This window comes from Suillus subalutaceus (assembly GCF_016647625.1).
Source record: "Suillus subalutaceus strain FC151 chromosome Unknown DFJ58scaffold_70, whole genome shotgun sequence".
Classification (NCBI taxonomy): domain Eukaryota; kingdom Fungi; phylum Basidiomycota; class Agaricomycetes; order Boletales; family Suillaceae; genus Suillus; species Suillus subalutaceus.
This window is the reverse complement of record NW_024540319.1, coordinates 189,468-211,666: the sequence shown is the minus strand read 5'-3', so window position 1 is coordinate 211,666 and position 22,199 is coordinate 189,468. Positions and strand designations below refer to the sequence as shown.

Sequence of the window (22,199 nt, the reverse complement as noted above, 5' to 3'; positions counted from 1 at the left end):
GGCACTCAGCACTCGGCACTCGGAACTCAGAACTGAGCACTTGGCGCTCAACACTTGGGACTCATTCACCCTGTATCTTGGATTGTGCATATATCTCACTCAAATCATATCTATTTAAGACTATCTAAATTCTGATGAATCCCTGAGATCTAGGGCTATCTGCATGTCAATGCCCGAACGCATCGAGAGCCGACATCAAAACATCGAAAGCATCGAACTTCTGATGCCAAAATTCAACTGGTATATAGTATTTGCTCATATCTCACTCAAATCACATCCGTTTGAGATGATCTAAATTCTGACAGGCACCTGAGAGCGTGGGCTATCTGAGTGTTAATACCCGAAGCATCGGGGGTACTTGGCACTCGGAACTCGGAACTCGGAACTCGGAACTCGGAACTCGGAACTCGGAACTCGGAACTCAGAACTCGGCACTCAGCACTCGGCACTTGGTACTCAGCCCTCGGTAGTCAGTGTGTGGTATTTTGCATATATCTCACTCAAATTATATCTGTTTCAGACAATCTAAATTTTGCCACACCCCTGAGATCGAGGGCTATCTACATGTTAATGCCCGAAAGCATCGAGACCCGACATCAAAAACATCGAAAGCATCAAACTTCCAATGCTGAAATTCACCCGGTATATAGTATTTTGCTCATATCTCACCCAAATCACATCCGTTTGAGGTGATCTAAATTCGGATGACCCCTGAGAGCGAGGGCTATCTGTGTTTTAATACCCGGAAGCCTCAGGGCACTCGGCACTCGGAACTCGGAACTCGGCACTCGGCACTCAGCACTCGGCACTCGGCACTTGGCACTTGGCACTTGGCACTTGGCACTTGGCACTTGGCACTTGGCACTTGGCACTTGGCACTTGGCACTTGGCACTTGGCACTTGGCACTTGGCACTTGGCACTTGGCACTTGGCACTTGGCACTTGGCACTTGGCACTGGCACTGGTACTTGGTACTTGGTAGTCAGTACTCGGTGATTCGAGTCTCGAGACTCGAGACTTGTGATTCGCAAGTCAAAATTTGAAACTAATGTGTAGTATCTTATGTATTTCTGTACTCATTTCACTGACTACCGAGTGCCGAATCTCGGGTCTTGGGTATCAGGTCTCGGTACTCGGTACTCGGTATTTCCAGATGACAAAAATGTATATCATCTTAAATTTGAATTTTCTTAACTCGTAAAAATGTATGACTTTCCAGTTGGGTTTTGAATTTTGAGTTTTGAGTCTCTTGAGTCCCGAGTCTGGGTGTTCAGGGCTTGGGTTTCAGGTTTCAGGTTTTGGGTTTTGGGTTTTGGGTTTTGGGGTTTTGGGTTTTGGGTTTTGGGTTTTGGGTTTTAGTACTTGGTACTTGATATTACCCGATGTCGGCCCACCTGTCTATGTAAAATTCTGCACTTCAGCCCACCCGTCTATCTAATATTACCCCACGTCGGCCCACCTGTCTATGTAATAAATAATTCACCTCACCCTTGGCCCACCCGTCTATCTAATATTACCCCACATCGGCCCACCCGTCTATCTAATAAATAATTCACCCCACCCTTGGCTCACCCGTCTATCTAATATTTCCCTACATCGGCCCACCCGTCTATCTAATAAATAATTCACCCCACCCTTGGCTCACCCGTCTATCTAATATTTCCCTACATTGGCCCACCCATCTATCTAATAAATATTTCACCGCTCCCTCGGCCCATCCATCTACAAAATAATACTGATACGTCGGCCCACCCGTCTATATGATACTATTTGCTATACATCTCTCCTCAGGTCTATAATATATGTCAATCCTACTCTACATATTACCCACATGGGCCCACCCATCTCCATAATAATATTTCTCCCAGCCCATCTGCTATCATCGATGATATATATAACATCAGCATAGATGGGCCCACCCGTCTCCATCGGAAATAATATTCCTCCCGGCCCACCCGTCAACATCGGGTATATACATAACATCGGCCCATAATCCGCTGGCCCGTATTACACGGGATATTATGTAGGTCGGGTGACCCATATAATACGGGATTTGTCACTGAAGGGCTCACTTGAGAGTGTCTAAGTCCGAATCATTCGTGAATGCGACATCTTACCTAGAGTTTATGTTTAACCCTTCCGACGAAAAAGACTAACCTAATGAAGTACCTACCAAAACAAGGCATGAAAGTAAAGCACGAGTGAAAAACATTGAAGTTGACCCCTCCTCGGATGCGATCATAACTTGAACTCCACGATCACTGGCATGATGAACCTACGGCAACTAAAAATATCAAACTACTCAGAGTTACTGTCCGGCCAATCTATGTATGTGTCCATCATAGTGTCAAGTGCCAGTGACCCTGTTTCCAAATTACTAGATGCAGACTCGGACACCACAGCTGCGTCACGGTCACCATCATTATGTTCAAGCTGAGACTCGGAAGCGGCCACAGCCTGAGCAGCAGCTACAACCATGTGCGACACATCACACCAATCCCAGCCATCTGACTCATCGACCGTTGCATCAGATTTGTCTGGTCGGATGACCGTCATACCATTCACAACAACGAAGGCAGTTCCCTGCAGATGGGAGTTTTCCCACATAGCCGCATCATTTAATATATGCGGCAATGGTGAAAGCCTGTCCACCTCAGACATGGTTTCATCTGGTATAGTTGTGTCCTGAGAGTAATATTCGGTGAGGTGGTGATGACTCTCATGACGACTCAGAGTCCCAGTCATGACACGATTGTCCGAGGAGGTCACGGTAGTTGCAGTGGAGTGCATGGGCAGGTTGGAGGACTCGGAGATCTCAGCGATGTCAGTGTATGTGCTAGAAAGTTGACGATGACTGTAGTCTGGGCTTGTGGTGCAGCCCAACTCGAGACTGCCGCGGTTACGGCCACCCGCCGTGACGGCCACAGCTACATAGCACTAAGTTTTGGCTCTTTAAAAACAAGACTATTGCACCTACATCCACCTTCAAGTTGACCACTGCAACTACTGAGAAGCGACTCGGTCCTGGCCGCAGCATGATCGTCAAAATGGTGATGAACAAATTGACCGAACCTGACGGCTGACTGGAGCCATGTGTGCGAATTCCGCGATGCATTGTGAGAGTAAAACTGAAATTTAATCGGTTTTGTCTAAGAGAGGTTCAAAGGGAGTGGTAGTGCCAGTAGTAGATGATCATGATGATCCAATGGTCAATCAGTATTCAAGTTGTGCCATTGAATGATAAGAAAAAATACCTACCCATTGCAAATTGGCTTCAAGCACAACTCCAATGGTTCTGAGTAAGTCAAGGCTTGACTCAAGTCGAACTTAAAGCTTCATGACTAAAGTTCTACGGTAATGGCCGCACTGCAAGCCATGAGGATGCTGACTATATGATTTGATAGCCGCGTCATGGTGACGGTGGCTTTGAGTACGGTGTGAGTCACGTACTAGTACGCTGTCACAGTACTCAGTGAGTCCAGTCTTAATAAACTTGAAGTCTGACCATATGTACTCCGAGAGTCACTGGCACTGGCAAGACTCCGTTGGCAAGGGCAGAAGTCCAGCCTGAGGTCGGCCCAGTCTGAGTCATGGTCACCACTGGCATGAGTCACTACTTGAAGTTAGACACATCACAATAACTTCACAAGTGACTAGTACTCAGTGGGCGCGCCGACTCGGAGTCAGGCCCGGCGGGACATCGGAAGTTCGAGAATCTGAGTTCACTGCGGCCTGTGGAACAGCGAGCAGTGCCATGACACAGTACTTCAACTTCAAGTTGAAGCTCGACTTGGAGCCCAGCCTGAGTGACTCGGAGCGGCGCTTGTCGAGTCGATGTCAACTTGAAGTTCAAGTTAGAGTCACTAGCCTGAGTGACCACCTGCTACTGTACTGGTAGTACTCGGAATCAGGCTAGTGACTACTAATGGTAGTATGACCGTCAACTGTGAATTGGTCCAAATACTAGTAAGTTACTAGTTGAAGTCTGTCACCGTCACGGTAGTAGTACTACTTACCATGATCCTGGCATACTCAGAGTAGTATCATCATGATAATACGAACTTGAAGGCAACCGTGACAACTTGAAGTACTGGAAGTTCCACCAACTTGAAAGCTTCCAAATATTGATGAAAGCTCATTTTAGTAGTCATGATAGCCAGGCGCCCTTCAGTCACATCCGAGTCCGCATTGATCTTTCGTGACCCAGGTGACTCGGACGAGTCCAGACATCTTCAAGTTTGTCATGACTCAGATACTCTCTTGTTGCAGCTTCCTGCTAGTAATATAATATCTTGCCTTTCCAGCGCTCAAACAACCAACTGTCCAGAAATCTTCTGCATTAGCATGAATGAAACACATATAGTACAAGTTGACCACAGCGGCAGCCGCGGCTAACTTGAAACTTTGGCAAGGCTGGACTCAGACTCTCACGGTAGAACCGACTATTACTAATATATTACTAATCATGGCCTAAATTGAGTTAGAACCTCAGGCATTTCCCGAGTGATTGATCATTTCTTATCACGGAACATCTATCTATCCCGATTCTGATGTGACCTCAAACTTCCACACACACACCACACAAGCAGCTCCACTTTACTGTCATGCCAGTGTCTACTGTAACTTTGGCCAGCACTGGCTCTACATCTGGGCTCTACAAACACTATAACACCAGAAGCAATTCTATTGCACAACCCACACCTCATCCTGTGACCAAAAACAAGCCCACAGGAAATATTCAAAAGTCCAAAATCACTTTGAAATCACTCACTCCAGTTTTACAACTAGATAAAACTGAGTGTGCAACGACCTCCAAGACATCCTCAACCCCCATCCAAGGTGCTCAAAGGGACAACTTGAATCTCAAATCAACAGTCAAGTTGCACTCCTCTGCGGCTATTGCCGGAAATCCGAGTTCGGAGTCAAATCTTTTGTGTGATGACTCAGAGTCGGATGATGATAGCCTCCAACAGTTCATTCATTACCATCATTTTACCTCAAGTATGTTCTGTGAGAAGTAATGAGTTAAGTTGTTCTGACTGATGTTCAAAGATGTGCGACATGTTTTGAAAGAAATAACCGAATACACTTTAGAGACGGGCCACATCCTGGTGTGTAGCCGCACTGTGCAGATATCGGAATTCCCTTGCTTACCAAATATTCAGGAATTCTTCGGTATTGATGCACGGGAATACAAAGTCATAGAGGAAGCACTAGGAGAGACGGGCCGGGCATTTAAGCCCAGGTGCGTTACATCAATGTTCTATCTGTTTAAAGTAAATATACTAATTGGGCCAGACTGTCTTATGATTACGAAAAGCAATCTCTCCTTGTTAATATGCCTAGCGCCATCCATGAAGCACCGTTCGATTGCTTGAAGCTCACCCTTGGACAAACCATCACATCACTTCCCTATGATCATGATACGATCTATCCAATGATCCACATGAATTCGTCACTGAAGGTTAAACGCAAAACGGTGACTCCAGACATCTGTCTCACCATCACACCATCAGAGGGCCCCACCAAAATCAAGTTGATTCCCTTTTTTGGGGAGTGCATGTGTTCCGAGGACAAGAAACATGCAATCAACAAACTCGCCAAGACCATCCGCGCTCATCCAGATATCAAGATGGCGGTCCTGGGATTAGTTCGCGAAGCGCAGCCCTACCATCGTCCTAAGCGTGATTCCCATGCGTGGAATTTCTTCAGTACAGACCCAGAACCACTTCCACTCGAGGAGTTCATCACAGAACACTTCCCATCATGTTCATCCATAACGATCACCGGGCATAACTGGTGTCACGTTAGTTCTGTAGAATTTTTGGTATGGGTTCAGGGAGACGATGAAGCTGCTATCGATCTTAACAAAGAAGACGCTGAACACATGGCATACGGTGTAAGTTTTTATTTTATCGAATGATAAACCGACTGACAGTTCCAATCTCGATCCGTCCAGACACTATTGCCTGACCTTAACATGGATGCCGTCAAGGTCATGTTTCAGCTGAGGATTAGAGAAGATTCAAGACAGTTTGGTCACATTTTCTAAACAGCTCGATCCTAGCATCGACTGTACTGAACTCGAGAAAGCTCCCATCACGTTTTTACCTATCTGGAAAGACTACCTCATAGCGTGCAGAAACGGTGCAGATGTGACCGCCTGGACGAGGGTACATGGTCTGGTACGAAGAGGTTATTAGTGACCGCAAGAAAAACCCCAACGCCTCTGAGGCATCGGGCAGTCGGTCTCGTGGACGCCCCAAGCGCAAGCGCATCTCTTCCTCCTACTCGGAAGTCAAAACGTGCGCTCCAGTAGCAGCCTTGTACTAAACGGTTTCTGTCGTTCTGTGATAGATTCTTTCGTGCACCAGTTTTAAATGTTGTGTAGTCTACGTTTTCTATGACTTAGAAGCTTTCCTTTTCGCTAATTCGGGTCGCTTTGGATTCTACAATGATACTAGTAGTACCGTACGTACAAGAACATCATGATAGCACTCCTGTACTAGTAGTAAGTAGTCACGGTTCGTAGCCAGATCATGTTAGAAAGCATGTAGCATAGTTCGCAAATGGAGTGCGATTTGAACGCTATCGATTATCAAGGAACCACTGGCACTCCTAGTAATATCTCGATAATGTTGTAGGACGGCCCGGGACTCCGAAACGTTTGATCCAATTCGTGTCAGCCATCATGCGTGACCATGAGCGCCACTACAATGCACTCCCGGCCATATGTCATCGCTCCTTTTTCTCCTACCTTCAAGTTGACGTTCCTGTTCTTACTATGTCGGTACGCCCCCTCAGTCATTCAAGGTTATCCTTGACACTGGCCCGGTGTTACGAACTAGGATGGTTCTGACGTATGGCTACTCGATAAGAGTAATCGGCCAAGGTCGGTTCAAGGCTTCGGCGTATACCGAAGTTCAATGTTTCTAAGACAAGACAAGGAGGGTGTCCTCGACTTGAATCAAGTTCAATACGACTTAAGATTGGAGGTCTTAAGTGAAGGAAGTTCCAGGTAAAACCTAGTAAGATAAAGTAAAGAACTACATAGTACAAGACGAGTTTATATAGTGAACGGTAACGACTTTAGGGCCGGTACGATGAGGTTATGGAGATGAGTCAGAGATAAGACGAGTCAGAGATAAGACAGAGTCAGAGATAAGACGGAGTCAGAGATAACAAGAATAGATCATCTAGCGACGGCAAGATGTGATCATGATGTAATACAATGATGTAAGAGGGAGAAAATGAATAGGGGCGTACTTGACTGTAACACCCGGGGTAAGGAAATTCCCTTTTATTTTTTTGTCATGTGCTTGTTGACTCTCTTCTAGGTCGACTCGTTCTTCTTTTGGAACTCAGGCTCTGAAGCCATTGAAGCATCCCTCAAGATGGCACGACAAATTACTGGTCAGCAGAACATTATCGGCATGCAGGGTAAGTTGGCGGTGAGTACTCGCGCAACGCAGAACTTATGAAGAATTTCCGCCATCGCAGGTGGCTATCATGGTCGAACGTTTGGTGCCATGGCTCTTACGAAGAACAAGACGATCTATCATGAAGGATCCTTTCCGTTGATGGTAATTTTTGTGTTCAGGACATTAGCGACAGGACTAACATCATTGTAGCCTGGGGTATTCGCCATACCATTCCCGTACTGGCACCAACTGGGATTACCAATCAATACAAGTGAAGAAGAGCTCGTCCGACTCTCATTGTATCAACTAGATCTAGTTCTCAAACAACAAACAGCTCCCAGGGACACAGCTGCCATAATCATCAAGCTTGTACTTAGAGAGGTACAGAGTGTATTCGGTAGGACTTGCAAATACTTCAATGTTGAATATAGTGGTGTCCAACCCGATATCCTGACAATCGCAAAGGTATAGTGAATTTCTGCATTAGTCATGGCTGATTGAATCATTGATTGACCAAACTGAAGTGATCGCCGGTATTGCGATCAGGGTGGAGAAGCTGGCTTTGGGACCCACTGTAATCTCACAGATGGACGCCCTTGACCATTTAGAACAAGCCTTTCGACAAAGAAGGATGGCCCATACTCACTACTACTTCACTGGATAAATTACCCATGGCACTCTTGGACGACTCGGATGCGTCCAATCTTAATACTCGAAAGGTAGGTTCTAGCAAAATTTATATTGCTTGGGGGCTGATATTATGCAGCGATCCCATATCGTCATGGTATCAGAAATGAAACATCTCAGTGAAACCTTTGGACTCAAGGCTCAGCACAAGAAGGCCTAGGATTGACGTCGGCATTGTCGAGGAATAGGCACAGCTGCAGCGGAAGACACAGGACAAGGGGCCAAGAGTCATGTTCTAGAATTAGGTGCCTCATCGCATGGCAATTCTCTCCGGTCAAACATGTTCTGACATTTTAGTAGCGCAATATATTGATTCTCCGAGCTGCGAACCCACGCAGCGCAGACTATATTGAACCTATTTTTGCCAAAAGAATGTCAAGACGCGTACATGGGGAGCTGTACAAGTTTATCGACTCTTCGGACGTTATCCTGCACATACTTGATGCTCAAGACTTCCTTGGCACCATGTACGAATCTCTGCTCGAGTACATGAAAAAAGAGAAAGCGCACAAACATGTTCAAGCTTGTCGTCAACAAGTAAGTTTGTACCCAATTGAGTCGCAGCAAGTCCTTAGTGACTTTGTGTACGTCTCCCTGCTGAATGTGCCACAGGCAAAGTATATTCAACGTCCAACACTTCAATACCCTACGATTGCCTTTCACGCACCACCCAATCACTTGTTCGGCAAGGACTCTTCGATTCAACTCCTTTGCCAATTCTCCCAGCTTCATTCAGATCAGAAACAAATTTCCGTTGGATTTGTTGGATACCCAGACGTAGGCAAGAGCAGCGTTATCAATGTGCTGAAGAGCGGTAAGGTCTGCCGCATTGCTCCTGTACCAAGAGAACCAAGGTACGCGCCAAGAATGACTGTTAACCCTCCTAACCTAACTTAAACATGTTTCATGGTCATTCTTATCGACGCAGTTATGCTCATAGACTGCAATGCCGCTACTATGAGACCCGATATCCATTTGGCGACATCCCTGTTCGCCACTCATGAAATTCAAAATACAATTTGGATAGTCAACGCATGGCTGATGATTGACCGAGGCCTGGGTACTTGCCTTCCTCCTGCCGAAAGGTCGGAGTCGCTGGCCCGGCACGCTGGTACTACTACCTGGCCGCAGGCCCGGGCATTCAGGTGCGGCGGATCCAGACCCTTCCGACAACTTGTTTGCAACTGCTTCACACACTGACAATTATGAGAATTCACTTTTTTTGGAACTAGCCTGTGAACACTGTATTTAAAGGTGGCTATTTCCAAAGTCTCTCCCATCTCACTTCGCCTCGCTCTTTCACTTCGCCTCGCTCTTTCACTTCGTCTTGCTCTTTCATTTCGCCTCACTCTTCCTTTACCTTCCCTCTTACTTTTCCTCGCCTATACCTCCCCTCTCACCTCACCTTGCGTTTCCTTTACCTCCCCTCTCCTTTACATCACCTCGCCTTTACATCACCTCACCTTTCCTTTACCCCCCTTCCCACTCTACCCCCGCGATGACTCAGACATCCCTCGCGTCTGCTGGCAGCACTCCCGACTCAACTGTGGCCTCATCTGATGGTGAGGTGAGTTCCACAGGAAATCAGCCTGTGATACACCCAGATCCGACTCAACCCATGCTTACGTCTTCCAAGGCAAGGGCCAAACGTCGCATTGCCGCCTTGGAAGAAGAGCTCGCGACGATGCGGCAAGAAAATGGAGGTAAGCAAAGGTAAGTGTACTGTGTTGCTAAACACACTTACATTGGTATTGATTGATTTTTAAAGAAAGACAACCTTCTACGTGGCACAAGGCAGAGCGATTCGTCGACTAGTCATCCTTTACCACAACTTGGAGGACTTGATCGCCGAAAACGATCGCAGGTATGAGTTTCGCTCGTCGGCGGAATCAACCACGGAGTAGGTTGTCGGTTTTTTTTTTCCAAAAAAATGATTATTCTAGTTCTATGGTACAGGCAAGATCGTTCACAGCGTGGCTACATTGAATGCTCGCAGGTGCTACCGTGGTTTCACGAGAAGCTTGGGGACCTTGACCACGAAGATATGGAAGACATGTTGAAGAAGGCCAGCAATTTTTTTTAACAAAATCACGCGCTGCATACTAATTGTTTTATAGCTCAAGAAAGGAGCAGATGCAGCTCGCGGCAACGATACCTCCAGTCTTAAGGAGCTTGTCGCTACCTGGGTAAATCAGGAATTTCGCCCATCTCCTCTAATCAAGCCAAATGACAAGCATTTACGCGGCTTTGCAAGTGATATCTGTGGGAAGTTACTCTGCCCTGCTGAGTGGGACTGTGTCATATACCATATTCCCGGGTACAGATCCGAAGATCCGGATCTCAGATCCGATCCAGATCCGATGGACATATCCGTTGTCTGGTCCACAGATCTGATCTAATCCTTGTTTCATGTCCTGTTCATATAACTCTAACTATCGTTCATCTCCTTTCGGCATTCCTGTACACCGGTATACCGGTTATCCTTTACTTCTGTTATGCTTACTGATCCACTACACTTACTGATCCGCTTTAGCTTAGACTTCATTCCCGGTTATGATTCGTTATCCATCCGACTTACCGATATGCTGTACACATACTTTGCTTATACTTCGTACATAGCCTCGCGTCCTTGCTTATTGATCATTCCATTAGTTATCCGTAGTATATAAACCCTTGTACATGCGCTGTAGTAGATCAGTTCGAATATCATCTTAGATTGCACTCATTCTGTCTGGACTCTAAGTCCCTCCGTTATCCATCCAGACTTGAGTACAATACTCTTGTCTACTCCGAGACTTAGGATTGATTCCTATAGTCTATACATCCATCTCTGTCTTCAGACAGTCCTCACCCGTTAGTTTCTAGTTCGGATCCGATCCGGATTAGCCGTTACTATATACGTTCGATATCCAGAAGTCATAACGGATCTGTTACGAGACTTACCCGTCTCAATATACGCGATACTCTAGTACTCTGAAATAAGGGGCAAGACTCGGGAAAGGGGCACAGCGCACGAGCTGAGGCCGAAGCCCTTCGGATCCGATACCACTTGAGTATGGTCTTAACAGACTGGGGAAATGATAGGTGATTGCCAACCCTTTTTGACCATCACAGGCATTGATGCTGACCCAGTGTCAAGGTTGGTATTTGCGACAGAACGTCAGAATACATTGTGTCAGAGAACTCTTGGCCATTATTTGTATATGAGAACTATCAAGTCAATCGTAACGACCTCGAAGAAGGTTTCCTCAAGTCGAAGCTTCTGGTTCTGGTTAGTGGTCACGGTATATTCATGATACCATCTTTGCTCATTACACTCCAGGCTTTCAAAGCCATCTTCACATCACCTTCCTCAGCAAGGGAAGCTGAAGGTGATGGTTATGGAGCTGATATTCTCGAGAATAGCAGGCACGCCCGGCGGAAATCTGAACAGATGAAGGTTAAAACATGCGTCACTTCGATCATTAATATGAAGAAAGTCACGCCTCGTGCTATCGCTTATGTTGTGTGTCAAGTGAGCAATTATTATTGTTATTATGTCCAGTGTCTAACCTTACGAGGAAGGTTTGTTTCGCTCTATCAAGTGTAACATCTTGGCATACTGTGGATGGCGACTTCAACTATGAAGCATTTTGGAGCAACACTGTAGACTTTTTTGAAAATGTCCCTGGCCCTGTCATGAAACGCAAAGTGGATAAGCTTCTCGAGTGGTGGACTAGGTAAGGACTTCGTCGCTTCTTTGGATGTTCGGATTATTGACACCGCCGTTTAGGAAGATTTTTGGAACAAATCATTGCAACGACCTGACGCCCGATGTTGTATCTCAGATGTTTGTCAATGCACTAGCCGAACAGAGGAAGAAGCTGGAGGATGCCGCTTTTGACTCAGAATGATAATACACTTTTGTTTTTCCCGCCGCTGTTCTTTGTCCATTACACCTATTCCTTTGCCCGTTAACTTGTTATAGTCTATTGCGCGTAGTAATCCAAGAATTCTGCATTCATTAAAATCGAATATTACAAGCAACAGCTGTTTGATATCAGAGACCATTAGTGCGACAATTGTCAGTTGGATTTTATACTGTTGAACAGGCTAATCGCTACAGAATTTATTGCAACGTTCAATGCTGCAAACTAACAAAGAAATTCTTGATTCATCCGACAATAGCGACGACTGCGCTAACAGAAAGATGGCATGTGGCTTCGCGAACGGCCATCAAAAGGTCTTGAACTATAATAGCCTTTGTCGAGGAAGTCATGCATGATCTCTGACTGGAGTGGGTCGGTTGGCAGTCCAAAATCGCACCATTCATCATGCTGACTACTACAGGATTTGTTACAAGGCACAGTACTACCCCGGCGACAAGGCATTTCTCCCTTTATACGACTGTAGTATAGACTGCGCCAAAAAATATATGTTGCATAGCCGCACGATCAAACCGCCGAAAGTTATCTGAATGCAATTCACTCAGCCGAAGAGGTCAATGACAATATGGATCTGAGTCAGATTGGTTGACATACCCAAAGAACAGAGGTGCATCGGGTGGGTGAAGGAATTGTGGTGAACATTGGAGTATGAAAATACAGTTCAGTAGATAGCGGAATTGGTGGAATAAATTGCTTATCTGGTATGACCTGTTCTCATGATGAGCATTTGTGAATCGCTCAAAATAGTACCCGTCCGAGCAATGGTATAATGTAAGTGCTATATCAAATAATTGACATACTTCGTGATCTCCTTGGAACTTCATGATCCTGCTCGTCAGTGTCCATGTTGTGAAACACTGTGCTACCCCCAATCGGATGAATTTAGAATACTAGTGGCCCACATTATTTGTCCTTGCCAAAGCTGCCCAGGATGCTCTGACTCGCTCCGCAAAAGCAATTTGATAATCAAATACCATGATGTTAGTTACCAGAGGCTTTGCCTGGTAGAAGAATTTTACTGTAGTGTGCAGAATTAGGAACTTACCTGAAAGTCTTAAGCAGCATGGCAATATCTCGTTCCATACAGCGTTCTGACCTATCAGTTTTTGAAAGTCCAGCGTTGCGGTGAAAATTTAAATTCTCAAATGTCATAACCAAACTGCACTCATACATACAAGACATGATTTCACAGTTTTCAGCATTGCACAAGAGCATCTCACCCATGTGAGTGGGGACCTTGGCCCTTTGTCTCGACAATTATGATCCAAAATTTACAGCATTGGCTCGTGTCACAGCAAACTACACTCGTTCACGTAAGACAAAAAATTTCAGTTTTCATCATTGCGCAAGGGCATTACATCAATGCAAGTGGGAACCTTGGTGGTTTGCTTCGACAATCATGATCTAGAATTCAATTTATTGACTCGTGTCATATCTTTTGTCCATAGACCAGTGTACATATAAAACGGCGCATCGAGGCTAAGCCAGCGTGGCTGGCTAACTTAAAAAATCGCCTTTCCTTCACAAGGTCAAACATTGCAAAGTAAACCCCCCCACCAGATTTATGGAAATTGTTGCGATTGTTAGCTATATATAGTTATTTATGATATTCTAGTCTGTTCACCGGTTCACTGATGGAGGATTTGGCGGGTATCTGGGCCAGAAGACGGACCTAGAAGGACATTTTGTTAAAATAAATGTCATAAAGATAATGCGCATTAGACATACCGGGGTATATATGGATGAGCGAGGCGTAGTATACTATGTAGAACAAGTCAAGCTTGATCGATCGATCGCGGAAAGTTCCGTTGCAGCTGTGCATGGCTTTCTTTTCATGCAATCATCCACTGCATGTCACATCAGCTCAATCGGACACGGATCATATATTCGACACTCTTGACGTCGTTTTCAGTAGTTTGCTTATAAGTACTGTTTGCATTGTGTACACATATGATTCTACTAACTAACCATCACATTGCTCGCTTCAACTTTAGACACACTCCTCAACTTGATCCCTAGTCTCATTTTGTTCTACCGCTCATTCCGCGTCACCCACAGCCTGTCCTCACCTGGTTAACACATCATCTTGGAAAGTCAACCTATCAGACTCGAAGGTGGGTCGGTCCATATTACCCTTCAAATTTGTTTGGTGATCCTCACATTGAATCTACAGTCACAAGCGAATATTTTCTCTATTTCCCCTCCTTCCTTACATCTGCAGGCATCTACGTGTCTATCAATGTCGACTCGACTAGACACTGCAAGTAATCTCTTCGAGTCCCGAGTCCCATCGTTCTGTAGCGTGGGCGATACCATGATCTCATAAAGGATTCCACAGAGACTTGTTTCCAGTACTCACCGTCCCATTACAGGTTACCAAATGAATCATGTAGGTTATCATCGGATGTCTTGAGTTGGCCTGAATATTGTGACATGGCAAAGTCATCAATAAACGGTGTCGTAGCATGACTTGCTCGATCATGGAGATGAACATTTGGGTACGTGGTCTGCTTTGCATTCATACATATCTATTTACCTGTCATAGATCAATCCTTTTTACCCATTCGTAGTGTCCACCCTTCTATCATGCTGAAGGTCGCTGATGTACAGATTTGCTACAATCAGGATACTAGTGTCGGCTTGATGTAAACGATACCGTCCACCACCCCTTCAGTTTTTACTAACAACATGTAATTTGCAGTCCATCCTTGCATGTACGTTTTCACATGCACATATGCAGGCCACATACGATTTGTCGCATGACAGGCAAGGCTAAACAATTCAATTCCTGTTTTTTTCTAGATCAGTGTCTGGTTGAACAATTTGACCGTGCCGCCTCTCTCACCAACCTCGCGTAGGCCCGCCTTCGACATTACATTCGCAAGGACCTTCATAATATTGACTCTACTATAGCCATATTCCTCGATGCGCTTTCATTGCGTCCGTGTGGCCACCCACTGATCATTCTGTATCTCCATGTCACCCGAAGTGCTGACTTGACGCTCAAAAGAAATGTACTGCGACTGGCATCCGCGAAGCCGCTCGACATGTATTTTTGAATGTAACAGGTAGAGTACATGTCAAACTTAACAACACCGCACTGATTGACCATTTCTACAGATGTGAGTAGGTTTTATTCGTGCGAGTCACGCACATACTCGTGTCGTCGGCCTATCGTAGCTTGCCCCCTTTGCCACTGCAATGCAGGTGAGTCTATGCGCCTCCCTTGACTCCCAGATCTCAAGTTAGCGTATCATTTTAATGCCTAGAACATCCTGGCCCGTCCAGATCACAATTCATCCAATAATTCTTGCTGAGGTTCGTTGCATGCCACGAAGCACTTATGTTATTCTAATGTCATTTGAAATTAGCTGGGACTGTCATCTGCACTCACCGGTTTCTCGCTACCTCACTATTCGTCTTCCCAATTCAAATGCGGTTAATGACAATGTGGCACCGGATCCACATTGGCTCCTAGATGTACTCGGTGCGTAACGTTGGAGCAGCTAGGATGAATGCGGATTCCAAATTGGTGCACAGGCACCATGCGAATGGTCGAGTACTTATCCTGCGAGGTTCTCCAATAACCATCTTACAGTGATGGGATCAGAAGCGAACAGACTTGCACCAACCGCTACGACCTTGACAGAAAACGAGGATGTGAACCTTAGCGTATGTTGTTAACTATTAGTCCGTACTCGTTCATCACACAAGAACATCCCAATTAAATGGCAGAATGCTGTATCATGTTCGAATCACCTGTACATTGGCATTGATTATGCCCCACCAAGTATGATGCCAGTGATTTTCGGCCCAAACATTCATGCACACCATTGAATCTCTGCTTGAAACCAGATACATCACGTTCTGAACGCCCTGATCGTATTTAATTTAGTTGATAGACGCGTGAAATAAAATTACAAACTGGAGAAAAAGTCGCGGCCGAACACCCCATGATCGCACTGTAGAGGGTGCAAGACGGTCCTACCTCTGCTGCCATTGATTCTCCTTTTGCTGGGTGATTCGGGCCCTAGAAAACCGTCTCAAGAAATCAATCTAATGAACGATCAAGTTCGTTATACCTGGGAGGAGGAACAACAGTTCGATCAAGAATAGTGTCCCCCTGTTCGCCGGCATAGATTGGCAGTGGTAGACCCAAGTTCTTCTCCTTTATCTGGAACCAGCGGAGGTAAAAAAAACCCTACATGCGGTCGTATTCCGTTATCTACACCGATGGCGTCCCCTTAGCGAAGGATGTGGTCAGATTTCACCAAGTCGATAGAATTGTAGCAAACAGATAGTTATTGCTTTTGCAAGAGAACACCAACGACATCCGGAGCCCGTTGTTTCGATCGACGCACCCTTTGCTTCCATATGCGTATTGTCTTATCATAACACCCGGTCGCTACTACCTGTTGTCCAGAAAAGTCGCAGTCGCGTTGATGGTACTTAGTTCTTTTGTGACCTTCAGACATCTTGACAGGGTCATGATATAACCGAGGCGGTTCCCTGTTACCCTTCCTTGATATGTTTTTTGCAGCGGCAGCGACGTTGCTCGTCATGCCTAACGGGAAGTCAGGGAATTCATAGGCGAGAAAGCAGATAACACACCTGTCGCAGAACTGACATGCACGAGGCGGTTGCTGCACTGCAACTTCAAGTGAATAAGATATGGAACATTTCATGAATATATGAATCGGAGTGATCCATCAGGATATGGAGAGTGCAACCTTAGCTTGGCAATGAGGATAAGTATTGCTGCGGGGCCTGAAGCAATGACAAGTGTATCACTTTAAGTTTTCAAAGTCTCGCTATTCTAAACAGCGCTTTCGCAGATTGTAAATGTCGAGGTCACGAACCTGTGCGACAAAGATATATAGAGTGCATGTCCTCCAACGTTCGAATGCTCTCAGGCAAGCTCCTCTCTGCCTTTTTCCAGATATCAGACTCATTCATCCGCTGCTCTTTTCTCCTACAAAATAGTATGATTTGTCGCCATCTTCCTCGATGTCCGGAAAATCGCCTGGTCAAAGGATACTGTTGGTGGCATGTCATTCAGTACGATGGGTCGCCCTGCTCAAGCTGTGGGTGGAGTGGGATGAAACGTCTATGCCGGCAATATAGATCGTGCACCACTCTAATTTCTTCTCTTCCGATTCAAGAAGACCTAATTGTAGCTCCAATCGTCAAGCTCGAACCGTAAGAGCGCGTGTTACGACAGGACGAGAAGTAATGGGAGATCCTGAGTAAAGGAGATGTGTGGAGGGTTGATGGGACTGTCCAACGGTATAAATATGTCGAATGGCGGGACTCGGATGGCTGCCTGCCAGTATCCCCTTGGATTCAAGTTTGACGGACAGGGATATTCCTACGGTGGACTTCGAGATTTTTGGTGCGGAAATAGAACGTAAAAACCATCAAACGAATGGCGAGATCAGATGTTAAGTGACCTACCCGGATCAAGCCTCCAAGTTACAATGGCAAGATTGAGAGGCAACACGGATCGATGATGAATTAAGAGGGAGTGCTGGTGGTATTGTCGAGGCGCTGAGCATGGAGTCTTCATAATGACCAAAGTAAAAATGAGGACAGGGATCGATAAGAACGGGTGAGTGAACCCATCTTTAAATTTCTATGATGTCGGACTTCCTTGTTTGCAGCGGTGTGAGTTGAATATATTTCATCGATCATCTTCGGCAATAACCGAAAAGCAAATAGCTCAACGCCCAGCTCACTCACTGCCCTTTGCTTGAGACATGCCTCATTCAACGGCAGACATAATGTTACCAGCCAGGTATCATAAAGAATTAATTGTCATGTTTGCAGCTCTTTTCTCATTCTGTTCCAAGTCTCAGCTGTTGGCACGCTTTTCGGCCGCTGCTGCATTCAGCTATCTCATATGGCACCGACTTGACATGTTCTCGCAAACCGTTCTTCCACAACACTCAATCATCCTCCCCATGCCACTATCAGCTTGATCGGGCAAGTCGTATAGAATCGTTCGGCTTTTCTGTCCTTGCTGTCTTCAGTGGTTGGCATCATTTCCATTTGCCATTACCTTGCGAAATACACTTGATTCTCAATTTTGTCTTTGTGTGCTAAATGAGTGATACGACTCCGTGATAAAAGTCCAGGAGCTGCAACCATTACCAGACGCTCTGAGACTCCTGTGTCCCATTCAACCTTGCCGCGCTACTTTCGCTGCAGACCGATCATGACATTCTCTACTTCTTCAGTGCAGGCTCTCCCGCTAGCACTACATAGCCGGCCGTCTTTCTCAGCGCTCAGTGTATCATACCAGCGTCTATCGTACCAAACAACCCTTGACAATATGGAAATACACGTGCAGCATGACCTGAACTCTCAACCTTTCCTCCGCTCCCTCTCAGCTGAACTCCATCCACATTCCCCATATCTCTACCCTCGTCTTCCCATCCCATTCATTCCGCCCACCGCGCGGCTCATCCTCGATCCACGTCATTTTGCTTCATCGCACCTTCATGCCCAGTAGCTCAGAAAGCCGATATATCAGACTTGAAGGTGAGTCACTACATATCACCTTCACATGCATTTCATGATCCTCACGCTCTATCTACAGTCATCAGCGGAAAGAACCTTCGAGTCCCTTCTGACCGCATACCCGCAGGGGCATACGTATCTATCAATGTCGACTCCCGCAGACGCTGGAAATCGTCCATCAGTGTCTTATCATCGGATGAATCTGTAGCGTGGGGGAATGCTGTAACTATGTAATGTCCATGGAGACTCTCTGACGCGATTCGAGAATTAATCATTGGTTTATAGATCATCGCATGCCTCACCTGCACTATCAGTGGAGATTAGGGCGTCCTATGAGGCCGGTCGAATGCTAGGCAGTGGAGAGCTCATCGGGAAACTTCAAATGTCGTGGGATAAGCTGCTCGATCATGGAGATGAGCCATTCGGTGAGTAACTTACTTCTCACTCACGCACATATACCAACATCTCATAGATCTATCCTTCCCACCCGTTCGTGGTGTCCACCCTTCCCTCACGCTGAAGACCGCCATTGTACATGCTTGCGACGATGAGGACAGCGCACTGTCTGATGTGAGTGACGCTGGCTTCTGCTGTTAACTTTTGCTGACAGAACACCAACCGTAGTCCCTCGTAGACAGTGAGATCGCTCGAGACACAGATGCGGGCCACGCACGATTCGCTGAATACGCAATGAGCGGGACGGTCTCTCAACTGAACGATGCTGTGCAGCATTTTCAGTTGGTTCTTGACCAGTGTCCGGTTGGCCATCCTGATCATGCAGCAGCTCTCACCAACCTGGCGGATGCCCGCCTTGAAGGCTATATTCAAAACTATCTTCAAGACATCGATACCACCACTTCCCTATTCCGCGAAGCCATTGCATTGCGTCCGCAGGGTCACCCCGATCACGCATCATCCCTCCATGATCTCATGAGAGCATTGATCTGGCGCTACAGCAAGGAGTCTACCGCCGTCTACATTCGCGAATCCGTGCAGCTGTGCTGCAAGCTACTGCCCCTCTGTCCAGAGGGCACCTACCTTCGTAACATTGGCGTAGATACTGCGGTCAGTTATGTTATCAACAATCTTCCAATCGACGCATCCGATGAAGGCATCCACCTTCGACGAAACATGCTCGAGCTCTCTCCTGTGGGCCAGCAACTCCGTCCAAAAGCACTTGACAAACTTTCATCGGCTCTCTCCACGCGCTTTACAGAACGCGGCAACATTGATGATATAGATGAGAGCATTCACCTTCGTCGTGAAGCTGTGTCTCTATGCCCAGAGGAACATACTGGACCATCATAGCTACCTAAACAACTTGGCCGTCTCACTCGTGCACCGCTTCGATCACCAAGGCAAACCTAATGACCTCGACGAGGCCATTTCTTTGTACGAAGAAGTGCTGCGCCTGCACCCTGTTGGGCACGAATCTCGTGATTTCCCATTGAACACCCTAGGGGGCGCCTTCATCACCCGTTTCAACAAACGTGGTGACATTGATGATATCACCCGAGCTATCAGCCTCTATCATGAGGCACTGACGTTGCGCCCACCTGGGCATCCGCATCGTGACACCACGCTCAACAACCTTGCCCTCGCGCTCCACACCAGACATAAGCAATTGGATGTCAGCGAGGATCTTAGTAACGAGGTCATTGATAAGCTTCGTGAATCCCTTAGGTTAAGGAGGCTTGACCATCCAGAGCGCCATCTAAATCTTTCCAATTTGGGTTTTGCGCTCTGCTCTCGTTTCACGCACACTCGGGAGAATGAAGATGTCGAGGAGGCCATTGATCTCTGCCAAGAATCACTGGCGGCTTTGCCTTCACTGCATCCAGGTAGGTATCTCAGCTACATGTGCCTGCAGGAGGCCTATTTGTCTCGTTACCGAGTGCAACTGAGCCCTCCTGATTTGTCACTGGCTGTAGAGAACTTCAAACTGGCATCGAGACACCCTACTCGGGGCTTTCCATCCCGCATTATAACAGCATGTAACTGGGTCGCCGCAGCAGAGCAACACAGTCATACATCTGTGCTGGAGGCCTACAACACATATTTTGACCTTCTTGACAATCATTTGGCAACACGATCGTCGACGACTTCACGGCAGGAAGCTGCCGCTGCCTTCCATTATGCCAGATCACTGCCCGTAGATGCAGCCTCATGTGCCATCCGCCATGACAATCTACGACACGCAGTTGAACTCGCAGAGCAGGGTCGTGGCCAGCAATGGTCGTTGGCCTCTCGACTCAAGACTCCAGTCGAAGACCTCGAGTCAGCAAATCCAAAACTTGCACACAATTATCTGGAGCTGAGCAAGCGCGTTTCCAATGCCGCCCAAAGTTCTGCAAATATCACCGACAGAGCTGCTGCTGATCGAGCAGCAACCAAGTACAGGAAACTTATGGAGCAGTGGGAAGCTGCAGTGGCTGATATACGTGATCTTCGGGCGTTCTCGCGGTTCCTGCTCCCGCCGTCATACGCAGACTTGCAAGTGGCAGCGCACCAGGGGCCGGCCATCATACTCATTGCCAGTCAATACTCATGCAGCGCCATCGTCATCTCGATGTCAGGAGACCCCCATCATGTCCCCTTGCCCTCTATCTCTCTCACAGAACTGACTAATCTCAAAGATCGCTTCGCCAGGGCAATACGACACGCGTCTGTCATGGGCCCAAAAGTACCGCGCAACGATCTAATAGTCCTCTTGCGAACAGTATGGGACGCGATCATGTTACCCATCGTCAATGTCCTCCAGCATGACCTGAAATTAAAATTCCGCTCTCGAATCTGGCTGTGTCCAACTGCAGCTTTCACGTCTATTCCTCTCCATGCAGCCCACCCCTTTCAAACAAGAGCAGATGGCTCTAAGGAGCCGTGTCTGGAGGATCTTTACATCTGTTCTTACACGCCGACACTTTCGGCTCTGGTCAGGTCTAGACGGATGATGAAGAAGCGTGTCACTCCATCCTTCGCGACAATCGGACAAGGTCAACCGGGTGCAGGGAAGGGCAAGGCGCTCTTGGCTGTTGACAGCGAGCTCGAGCTTGTCCAGAAGCTCGTTCCTGCAACTGCCACCCGTACCACTGTTTCTGGCGATGAAGCAACACGAGCAGGTGCACTCCAAGCTTTGGAAGAGAACACATGGGTGCACCTTGCTTGTCACGGCAAGCAGGACCCTACACAGCCTTACAATTCTCATTTCGTCATGAAAGATGAACATTTGACGCTGCTTGATATCATGGATAGAGACATTCCGCACGCCGAGTTCGCGTTCTTATCAGCGTGTCATACCGCTGTCGGCGATGAGGAGACACCCGACGAAGTCATTCACCTCGCGGCTGGTCTCCAGTTTTCGGGGTTCAAGAGCGTCATTGGCACGCTGTGGGAGGTCAACGATGCTGTCGCAAAACATGTCGTTGAAGCGTTCTACAAATATATGTTCATGGATTTGAAGGATGGTGCTGGTATTGTCATGGACTGTACGAGGGCGGCCTGGGCCCTCAACCGTGCTACACACGCCGTGAAGACGAAAGTGCCGCTCGAGCAGAGGATGGTTTTCATTCATATCGGTGTATAGTTCTCTTATGTCGTATTGCTTTCATCTGTAGTAGTGCTGCGCCTCTACCATACAAACTGGCGA

General features: G+C 46.8%; 5 protein-coding genes across 5 annotated transcripts; 4 read left to right on the top strand and 1 right to left on the bottom strand.

Annotated features, from left to right (window-relative positions):
- Positions 1-2,298: 2,298 nt before the first annotated feature.
- On the bottom strand, positions 2,299-3,115 carry DFJ58DRAFT_842466 (uncharacterized protein; the record flags this gene model as incomplete). The annotated part of the gene is made up of 2 exons (XM_041392837.1): positions 2,299-2,927; positions 2,974-3,115. 2 exons carry the CDS (start codon positions 3,113-3,115, stop codon positions 2,299-2,301), a joined length of 771 nt encoding a protein of 256 aa, XP_041242744.1.
- A 1,927-nt stretch (positions 3,116-5,042) lies between these two features.
- Positions 5,043-8,268, top strand: DFJ58DRAFT_729275 (uncharacterized protein; the record flags this gene model as incomplete). The annotated part of the gene is made up of 10 exons (XM_041385728.1): positions 5,043-5,111; positions 5,166-5,245; positions 5,299-5,899; positions 5,960-5,995; positions 6,057-6,185; positions 7,338-7,440; positions 7,501-7,583; positions 7,632-7,886; positions 8,030-8,140; positions 8,188-8,268. The coding sequence occupies 10 exons, from the start codon at positions 5,043-5,045 to the stop codon at positions 8,266-8,268; spliced, it is 1,548 nt and encodes a 515-aa protein (XP_041242743.1).
- A 212-nt stretch (positions 8,269-8,480) lies between these two features.
- Positions 8,481-9,005, top strand: DFJ58DRAFT_662106 (uncharacterized protein; the record flags this gene model as incomplete). Its single annotated transcript, XM_041382278.1, has 1 exon — positions 8,481-9,005. One exon carries the CDS (start codon positions 8,481-8,483, stop codon positions 9,003-9,005), a length of 525 nt encoding a protein of 174 aa, XP_041242742.1.
- Positions 9,006-11,163: 2,158 nt separating this feature from the next.
- DFJ58DRAFT_729273 (uncharacterized protein) lies at positions 11,164-12,001 on the top strand (the record flags this gene model as incomplete). Its single annotated transcript, XM_041385727.1, has 5 exons — positions 11,164-11,192; positions 11,241-11,379; positions 11,431-11,622; positions 11,673-11,827; positions 11,881-12,001. The coding sequence occupies 5 exons, from the start codon at positions 11,164-11,166 to the stop codon at positions 11,999-12,001; spliced, it is 636 nt and encodes a 211-aa protein (XP_041242741.1).
- A 6,533-nt stretch (positions 12,002-18,534) lies between these two features.
- Positions 18,535-22,136, top strand: DFJ58DRAFT_888191 (CHAT domain-containing protein; the record flags this gene model as incomplete). The annotated part of the gene is made up of 6 exons (XM_041394687.1): positions 18,535-18,574; positions 18,633-18,783; positions 18,839-18,978; positions 19,026-19,123; positions 19,178-19,824; positions 19,862-22,136. 6 exons carry the CDS (start codon positions 18,535-18,537, stop codon positions 22,134-22,136), a joined length of 3,351 nt encoding a protein of 1,116 aa, XP_041242740.1.
- Positions 22,137-22,199: the final 63 nt, after the last annotated feature.